The sequence below is a fragment of the Alligator sinensis genome, unplaced genomic scaffold (assembly GCF_000455745.1).
Source record: "Alligator sinensis unplaced genomic scaffold, ASM45574v1 scaffold1170_2, whole genome shotgun sequence".
In the NCBI taxonomy this organism is placed as follows: domain Eukaryota; kingdom Metazoa; phylum Chordata; order Crocodylia; family Alligatoridae; genus Alligator; species Alligator sinensis.
Window position 1 is genome coordinate 182586 of NW_005843180.1, and position 9238 is coordinate 191823.

General features: G+C 63.7%; 1 protein-coding gene across 1 annotated transcript in view; it reads right to left on the reverse strand.

The window, feature by feature from the left end:
• Window positions 1–8546, reverse strand: part of HRH2 (histamine receptor H2) — a 14398-nt gene extending 5852 nt beyond the window's left edge. Inside the window, exons 1-2 of the mRNA XM_006037826.3 lie at window positions 8441–8546; window positions 1541–3037 (exon numbers count right to left, since the gene is read on the reverse strand). Coding sequence (XP_006037888.1) covers window positions 1541–2664 — 1124 coding nt within the window. The 5' untranslated portion in view covers window positions 2665–3037; window positions 8441–8546. The remainder of the gene's footprint in view (window positions 1–1540; window positions 3038–8440) is intronic.
• Between the last annotated feature and the right edge of the window lie 692 nt (window positions 8547–9238).

The following is a 9238-nucleotide window of genomic DNA, read 5'->3' on the forward strand; positions in this document are numbered from 1 at the left end:
CCGAGATGCGGGCAGAGGCCCCGCAGACGCAGGAGCTTGCCTGCCCGCCAGATACTCCCTATCCCCCAGTGTTGCCTGTGCCGCTGCACGGAGGGGCCTCTCGTGCACTTTGGGCTGCGTGTCTAAGGCTCGAAGGTGGGATGGGAAGCTGCTGTTGTTGCCTGGCCTAGATCAGTGCAGCCCCTGCAGCTGTCACAGCTAAAATCCCGGGCATTTCTTCCCCTTGTGCCTGGCAAGTGCTGTGTCCTCAGCCAGGTCTGCTTCTCTGGAAGGACACGGTCTCCTTCTCTGTGCTGGGAGGACATGGGCCGTTCAGCACCAGCACCCCCAGAACCAGGCCGCAGGCCGGGCTGCACCCCCTCCGGGGGCAGGGGCAGGGGCAGGGGCAGGGGCAGGGGAAGGGGGGACCCCCTCAAGGCAAAGGCCCGGGGCTGGGGCAGGCTGGAGCCCTGCTGTGGGGCACTTCCAGGGTCCCCTTCCAGTGGGGACCAGCTGTGGGGGGGTCAGTGCTGAGGCTGGAGCAGTCTGGGGAGTAGCTGCCCTGCCTGGACCTCCCGCCTGGTTTGGGTTAGGCGGCTCCGTGCTCCTGAGCGTAGGGTGCATGCCCTGCCGGCCCCTCCGGCACGGCGCCAAGGGAGGCTCTGTTAATGCTGGCGAGGCAGCTGGGTGCACAGTGACGCTGCGGCTCGTGCTTCCCCCGGAAGGAAGGTGCCGCGTGCTCCCAGCATCGGCTCTGTGCGGTGCGGTAGCTGAAGCCACATGCTGCACTTCCTTCTCTCGCTTTCAGCCTTGCTGCGCCCGCAGGGCTTCTGCACCCGGGAGCAGCCCTGCTCTTTCCCCAGGACCGAATGGGGGCAACTGGTGAGATGCCTCTGCTGAGCCGGCCAAGGTCACCATCACCTCCACGTGCTGCACCTGCACAGCTGCTGATAACAGGCCCCCATGCTATCAACAGTGCTGTGCTGCTCAGGCTGCCGGGGGCCAGCATCCATGCATGCACGCAGGCATCATGTGAGGGTGAGGACGGAGCACTGGGACACACATCAAGGGGCTCCAGCCCTGCCCGCTGGTGTGAACAGCTGCCCCTGAGCCAGCCCAGCCCTGCAGCTCCCCCATGGACAACCCAACATCATGCACATGCCCAAGGGGCAGCTCACTGGTGGTGGGCAGTCCGTCTCAGTGCCGGCACCACAGCCAAGTGGATGCGTGATGCCCAGCCCAGCACCTGCACAAGCCCTGCGGTGCACCCGGAGGGTACATGCCGGGTGCCCGCAGTCCGAGTCAGGGGAGCAAGCTTGCTCCATCTGAGACAAGGAGTGAGCTCTGCCCATGGTGACCAGGGGGAAACCGAGCAGCCACCATGCAAGACCCAGCCAGCCACAGGCTCATTGCAGGGGCAGCTAAGCTCGCTCGGGGTATGCCCCGTGCCTTGGGCCGTGTCCTCTGACCCGACTCTGGACATAGCTCAGTGTGATGCTCTTCTGGCCACCTCCCCCGGCCCCGCTCCCAGCTCCCAGCCGCTTGCAAGGGCAAGCCATACCTTTCCTTGGCTCCTCGAGCGAGCGAGCTCTCCCTGCCGTTCCGCACCTGCAACCTCAGGGGCTTCTCCTGCTGCACGCTCAGTGCTCGCTGGCCGGCCCGGCCCCTGCGGCGGGGTGCATAGGCGAAGGTCAGGGGCTGGCAGTGGGAGAGGCCGCTCCGCCGCCGGCAGCGCAGCAGGCGCTGGTAGGCTGAGCGGAAGTCCCGGTTGAGGGCAGCGTACAGGATGGGGTTCAGGGCCGAGTTGGCGTAGCCCAGCCACAGGACAATGGACTTGGGCATGCAGTCCACCGCGTCGTCACCCATCATCCCCCGGTAGGTGAACACGGTGAAGTAGGGGAACCAGCAGATGATGAATGCCCCCAGCACGACCGCCAGCGTCACCGTGGCCTTATGCTCCTTCACCAGCGAGGGGCCGGTGGCGAGGCAGCTGTTGGTATGGTTGATGCGCTTGGCTTGCTCCCGGGCGATCTTGAAGATGCGGTAGTAGGTGATGCACATGACGATCAGTGGGCAGTAGAAGGTGAGCAGCGAGTCCACCAGGCCGTACAAGGCATTGACCTGCAGCTGGCACACCGTGATGTTGTTGGTGCTCTGCCCACTGGCGTTCCAGCCCAGGTGGATGGGCAGGAAGGACACCATCAGTGCCACGGCCCAGATGACGACCAGGGCCAGCTTCACGCGGCACGGCGTGATCAGCTGGGTGTAGCGCAGCGGCTTGGTCACGGCATAATAGCGGTCCAGGCTGATCATGAGCAGGTTGAGGATGGAGGCCGTGCACAGCATGACGTCCAGGCTGGTGTAGATGTTGCACAGGACAGTGCCGAAGGGCCAGTCCTTGGTGAGCTCGTAGATGGCCGAGAAGGGCAGGACCAGCAGCCCCAGCAGCAGGTCGGTGGTGGCCAGGGAGACGATGAGGCAGTTGGTGAGGCTGCGCAGCTGGCGGTCCAGGGTGACCACCAGGCAGACGATGACGTTCCCGCAGATGGTCACCAAGATGAGTGCCACCAGCACGGACCCCACCAGCGCCGCCCCAGCGATGCCCTCCGCAGCACCTGTCTGGTTCAGGCAGGAGCCCATGGCGAAGGAGCACTGGGCATGGCTCTCTCCCAGCCGGGCTGACATGGGACCCAGCACGGCCTGAGCTCTGCAGGGGCCGGGGCAAAGCGAGGCTCAGCGCTGGGAGCCCAGGAGCAAGGCTGCTGGGCACCTAGAGCAGGCTGCTGCCGCCCACCTGTGCACCAGCTGTGGCACCGTTACTGTCCGTCACAGGCCCAGGCTGCTCTCCGGTTCTCAGCCTCTCCCTCTTCCTGGCCGTCCTGCCCCTCGGCTCCGAGAGGTCCACGGGGGCCGGGTGCTGCGGAGTCTCAGCTCTGCCTGGCTCCGTTGGCATGGCTGGGCTGGGCGCCGCGCGAGCTGCTGCTACCTCGCTGCTCCTGGCCAGTCCATCTGGCAGGAGGAGGGGGCACAACCTGCAGCAGCGTCCGGGGGTCAGAGCCTGCAAGGGAAGGGAAATGCAAGGGTCAGGCCCGGGGCTTGTGAGCGAGGCAGGGGGCAGGGGAGACCACGCAGCGTGCAATCTGGGAAGGCTGTCGCAGCTGCCCAGGGAAGCCCGGCGAGGGCAGCAGCCCCTCCAGAGGCAGGACAGAGACCCTGCAAAGAGCTCGCCCCAAGCCCCGTGCCCACTCCCCATGCCCTTCCCCAGCTCCCCCAGAGCCAGGCAAGGCAGTTTCCACCCTCAGCATCTCCCTGACAGGAGCAGACGCACAAAACCAGGCAGCGTATGCAGGGGCAGACCCATCCCCACCTGACCTGGGCACAGGCTATGCCTGCCGAAGCTGCCTGCTGCCCAGACCCGGGCTGCTCCTGCCAAGCCTGTTGGCTGCTGACTCCTGAGCGCACTTCTACCGATACAGCCCCACTGCCCTGAGCTGGCCCAGCTGGCTGCCTGGACCTGAACTATAGCCTCCTTGGGTGTCCTCCATGGTCGGGGAGGGAATCTTTCCTTGTGGTCAAAATCGCCAGCTGGTAGTAACCACTTCCCTTGTTTTTCACAGCTGGAACAACTGTTGCCTTCCTGTGCTGGGCCCAGGCAGCCCCAGGAACCCGTGCGAATGCAAGGAGCCTCGTGGGGGGCATTTTGGCAGCCCAGAGCACTCCCACCTTTGGTCTCCGAGAGAATGGCTCCTGTTCTGGGCTCTGCCAGGCAAATGCAGCTGGGGGGGACTGAGGACCCCTTCCAGGCCAACACCAGCTCTGGGCTGTTTGCACAGAAGATCTGCATGATTTGCTTTTGCTTTGGCACCTGTGATGTCTCCAGCTGGGAGCTCCGGGGAACCAGCGTCAGGTCAGCTGCCCGGGCACAGCACAGTGACCGGTGCCCTTCAGACAGTGCGAGCTGCCCCGAGCCTGGGGCTGCTCTGCCTTCTCCCCTGCAGCCTCTAGACGTTGTGATGTCTGGGCTCCTCTCCAAAGCTGCAATTTGGTTTTTCCCCTTGAAATGAGCAGCCACGGTGCACCCATGACCACAGCACGCCAGCATCCGGGGCTGCCAGTATTGCAATACTAGCGCGTGGCAAGACCAAATGCTGCAGACATGGAGGCACTGCTGCTGATGCTGCCAGTGCTTAGCCCGATGCACAGCACCTGCCAGCTCAGTCCTGAGCCTGGCTTGAGCAAGAGCTGCCAACCCTCATTAAGGAAACGCTACTGCTATGTAGAGCAAGAGTCCAGCGCAGAGTCCGAGAATCGTAGGTGAGTCGGGCTGGACGGCCCGAGGCAGGGCCAACCCCGTCCAGACCATCCTATACAAATCCCCTTAGCAAAACTACAGCCAGATCTGACACAGCACCAGCCATCACACCCCATCCTGCGCCCACCAAAGCAGGGGGACCGCAGCGGCCAATGTCCTGCTGCAGCAAAGGTTGTTAAAATACACTCAAGAGACCCCAGGAAGAGCCCATACCCTCACTATAGAGGAAGGCAACCCCCCTCGCCCAGTCCATACCAGTCTGACCACGGGAGCGGACGGATCCTGCCTCTGAGCTGCGCACGTATGGACCCAGAATAGTCTGTGAAATCTAAGGAGTTACTGGATTCAGCTGCACAGGTTGTGGTCATGATGGTGCCACGGGACGGGGGTCCTTTTAGGCTCCTTGGATGATACGGTAACTTCTTTTAATAGCAAGCCAGGTGCTCGCGATGTGCGGGAGTGGAGTCCTGCCAGTTAATGAGACCCTTCCGCACTGAGCTCTATTGTGCTCAAAGAGCAAATGACAGAATTAGACCTGGGCTAATGAATTACACAGGAACAATAACCACTGTTGTGACCCATCTGTGACATGAAGAGCTCCCCTGCCACGGTCTCGTCCTAGGCTCAGGAACGCAGGTGCCATGGAGGGCAGCAATGCCTGCAATCGCTTGGCTCATAGCAATACCCCCCCGGGGGACCGCTGTCTGCAGGGGTGATGGTATCCGCACACTGAATTGTCCACTGTGGCAAGAGCGGAAATCACTGGGGTAGATGTAGCCGAAACCCCCTCCCCAGCGCCGGGAGTCTGCTCACTGCGAGTACACACGTACACGAAGCAGGACCGGACCATAGCACTGCCTGGATGTCCACGCAACTCCCTGTCCACAGAAGCGTGTTGGGGCCGCTGAGACCTGAGCCAGTGGCTGTGTCGTTGCACGTCGTGAGCATTTTTCCCTCCCAAAGCGCTGTGCAGAGATTGCCACCGTCTCTTCCCTTCTCCCCGTGGAAAGACAGGGGAGGACTGCCTGAGAAACCCGGGGCTGCAGCAGCTCGGCAGGTGCCAGCTGAGGTTATAGGCAGACGATGGCCTTGCCTTCCCTGCTCACAACCGGCTGCTGTTGGCAGGGTACCCCGGGGCCGACAAGAGCAGGGGCTTCTGGGCTCCGGAGCAGGGTGGGGAGCGGGGTACAGCCATTAAGGTCAAGTTCATCCTCATCAGGAAAGAAAACAGAAGGAAAAGGCGGAGCAGGCCAAACGCATCACGTCCGCATTGATGTCTAATGGGTTAAAAGCACCCCACCAAGCTCAGGGAGGAGCATGGTATTCACTGATTGCAGGGGAAGTTGCTGGCAGGGCTGGCGGCATGGTCCTGGGTTCGAGCAAGGGCGAGGGAGCAGCCCCTCCGCCCCGGTGCAGGGAGCCGCAGCGGTCGCCACGCGTGCGCTCGTTGCTGCAGAACCCGTTGTTGCTCCAAAGGGCTTCGCACGCTCCACCCTCCCTGGAGCAGCCATGGGGACGTGTTCACCCCGCCAAGCTCAGGCGTCATGCCTGGGCTGCAGCAAGCATATGCTGCTGCTCTTGGGCATTGGCTGCTCCCGACCCCAAGGGCCTTTCGTTCTGGATTACTGGCACCACCAGGCGATATGGGCGGACGGGGTCAGCCGCTAACAACCTCTGTGGCTACGGAGGAGCTGCCCAGGGAGATCCTCAGAGAGCAGGGGCAGGGGCCGCCCGTGGGAGCCCTGGCTGGGGCGAGGGGCTGCTGGCTGCGATGGGCCCTGGCCCCTGAGGCCAGGGTGGGGGCTATCCCCAGCGCAGAGGGATGTTTCCAGTCCCCCAGGGATCGGCACGCTCAGGCCATCTTAGATCCCCCCAGTGCACGAGGTCCCTGGGGACGGCTCTGCCCCGGCCCTGCTTCCTCTGCGTGGTGCTAGCCCCGAGCGCGCAGACAGAGCAGTTCTGCTCCCGGGTCCCGGCAGAGCCTCTGCCTATTGCCCCGAGCGCAACGTCTGTCCCCTTTCCATGAGAAAGCATCCTACCCTGGCCCTCGCAGTCACTGCACTCTTCCCACGGCTCCCGGCCCCTCGGGCAGGTTGCTTCTCCCACCTTTGTGCCACGTCAGGCGAACACGTCTGTTCCTGGGGACGCGCATGGAAATGGTCATGTTGAAGGGGCGCCAGGCCGAGTCTGGAGGAGCTGCCCCTTGCAGCCTCCCTCCGGCACCCCAGCTCAGTGCCCGGCCATTGCCGCTTTCGGCCCTTCCTCACCCCGTCGTCCTTTTCCTGTTTTGCTGGACGAGTGTCCCCTGAGGGCTTTAGCAAAGGCCAGAGCAGTTATGTGGACCGCACTTCTCTTTAAAACCTGAGTTATCTTATCTAAGATCCCAGACTAGCCTGGTACCGGCTACCTTTTCATGAAGCCACACTGCCTGTTATCTCACTTTTGTTTCCAGCCGTGTCTTTCCTTCAACAGGTGTTATCAGACCCCGGAGGCCATTGGGAGCAGACTGGCAGGCCTGTAGCATCCCGTACCTGCTCCGAGGCACCGGACCCTGGCTGTTCCAGTCACATGGGTTGATTTGATAGATTAAAGAAGCCCTGCTGCAAGCCCAGGGGCCTGCGCTGGAGCAGGGCCGTGCATGGCTCTGACGGGTAAAAGGGACTCCTGCTCTCCGGACCCTCTTAGGAAAGGCGCTGTGGAGTAGCGGGCTCGGGGCAAGGAGCCCGCTCCCCTTCTCTGCGTGCCAGGCTGCGGGGCACCTTCTGCAGCAGCCCGCCTCCCGATCAGCCGCACACGATGGGACGGGGGCAAACACACGCAGGGCCTCACCCCCCTGACGTTCACCATGGCTCTGGCCTGGGGAGGCGACTCCAGCCGCCCGCGGGTGTCGGGTGTGATCCACTCGAGGGCCTGGAAGCAAGGAAGGATGCGTCTTTCCAAATGCACGCGCTGGCTCAGCTGGAAAGGAGAGGCTGGCTCTGTGCCATGCAGGGGGCGGGTAGGAGGATGGCGGTGACCCGTCCTGGGTTGCAGGGGATATAAAACCCGGCTGCCCTATGTTGGAAGCCGCGGGGATCAGCGTGCGCAGCAGGAGTCCTTGGGAAGTGCCGCTTCTGGCTCCTGGGACTGTGTCATCCACCGAGGGGAAGGGGAGGCGGGGGAGAAACCCCGGTGTCCATCCTGGGCTGTGCTGCCCCGTCTGTGGGTCCTTATGCTGCCTGGCTTCACGAAGCACTTCTCCCTCCCTGCGCACCAGGCACACGGCTCAGCCCCTGCCCTGCTCCCTCTGCCCAGCCCGGGCCATGTCCGTCCGTCCCAGTCATGGAGGCACGGCTGGGCGCACTGGGGAGCCTAAGGGCATCTCCCTGGCTGCAGCCCACCCCTGCCAAGCCTCTGTCCCCAGCACAGCCCTCAGCAAGATGCGCCTCGTTTGCACCCACGCCGAGCCCTGGAAGCTGTCCCAGAGCCCGGTCCCTGGCACCCCCCGGCGCAGCCCATTCCCCAGGCCAGGCACAGAGCACTGCAGGGGCCGGGGGCCGGGGTGTGGGATGAGACCGACATCCTGTTTGCAGGGCCGTTGGCACCGTACCGGCTGCCAGCTCCGATCGGCATCCTGCAGGACTGGGGGGGGGCCTGAATCGGGGAGCCATCAGCCCTGGCACTTGCCAGCATGCTCTGGATCGGCCTGGGTGCGGGGAGCCCCGCTCGGTCAGGGCTCATGCCCCTCCAGGTGCCCGGGCAGCCTCCCCCTCTGCGGGGCAAGTCAAGCCCCTATGCCAGCCAGCTGCGTGGGCTTGACAGGAGTGGTGTGGAGCAGGCAGCTGCCCTGGGCAGGCTGCTCAGAGAAGAGGGGTGTTTCTCAGCCCAAAAGCAGAGCCCCCAGGGCAGGGAGTCTCCTCCGCTCCCCTGCCCTCAGCCCCTGCCCGCCTTGGGTCTCATGCCTCGCTCTGCCAGCTGCAGCCAGAGTTCCCGCCACGGCACACCCTCCGGCAAATGCTGCTCCCATGCTCTGATTGCACAGGGATGCCGGGAGCGTGAGACCAGGGCAGGGCAGGAGCCCACCCCGCCGTGGCTCCAGACCCCATCTCCCACTTGACATAGCCTCCTGACCTGCAGGGCAAAGGGCAGGAAGGGCTGAGACGGCTTTACCTGGGGGCCACGCTGTCCCTCGAGCAGCGAGCGCCTTCCTGGCCGTGCTTCCTCCAAGTTCCCTCTCTGGAGCGTGCAGTTGGGTTTCTCCAGGAGCAGGCGGGCGCGCTGCCTCTGTGCAGTGACTGGCGGTCGCCTCCCCTCCTTCCCTCCCTGCTCCCGCCCTCCCTCGCACACTTATCGCAGCAGCAGCACGCTGCTTGGTGAATGAGTCACACCAGAAGTGAGCTGGGGCCAGCGCTGAGCTCACACCAATGCTTCTCATCCGGCAAATTTGAAATGGAGACAGGGCCCCAGGCACATGGGGGCATGGGCACGGCTGGGCACGCAGCAGCGAGAGGGGGCATGTGGGCCCTCATGGGCTCAGAGGGGGCAGCTCCGGGGCTGTGCGGGCCACTGAGAACAAGAACAAGCCTGTTCAGAGCCCGGAGGTTGCATCTTGGCTGGGCCTGATGACCTTCAAAGGTCCCTTCCGGCCTTACAGCCTACGAACCTGAAATGGCAAAGAAAGGGCGGCAGCTCAGCGCCAGCTCAGAAGTGACAGCAGGGCTGTCCTGGGAGCAGCTACATCCCCGGTGCTCTGCTTCTCCGCCTGCGAGGTGGGAAGGGGCCATTCTCCCCGTCTCACCAGGGCGTGCAGGTCTAAGGCACCCACAATGACAGCGCACTGAGAAGAGGGGCCCTGGTCCCTCCGTGTCCTCATTTCCCTGTCTGTAAAATGGGGATAATTACACTCCCTGTACGAAGCAGTGGTGTTCTGCTCTGTGAGGACCATGGCAGAGACGTCTCAGCAGCTTG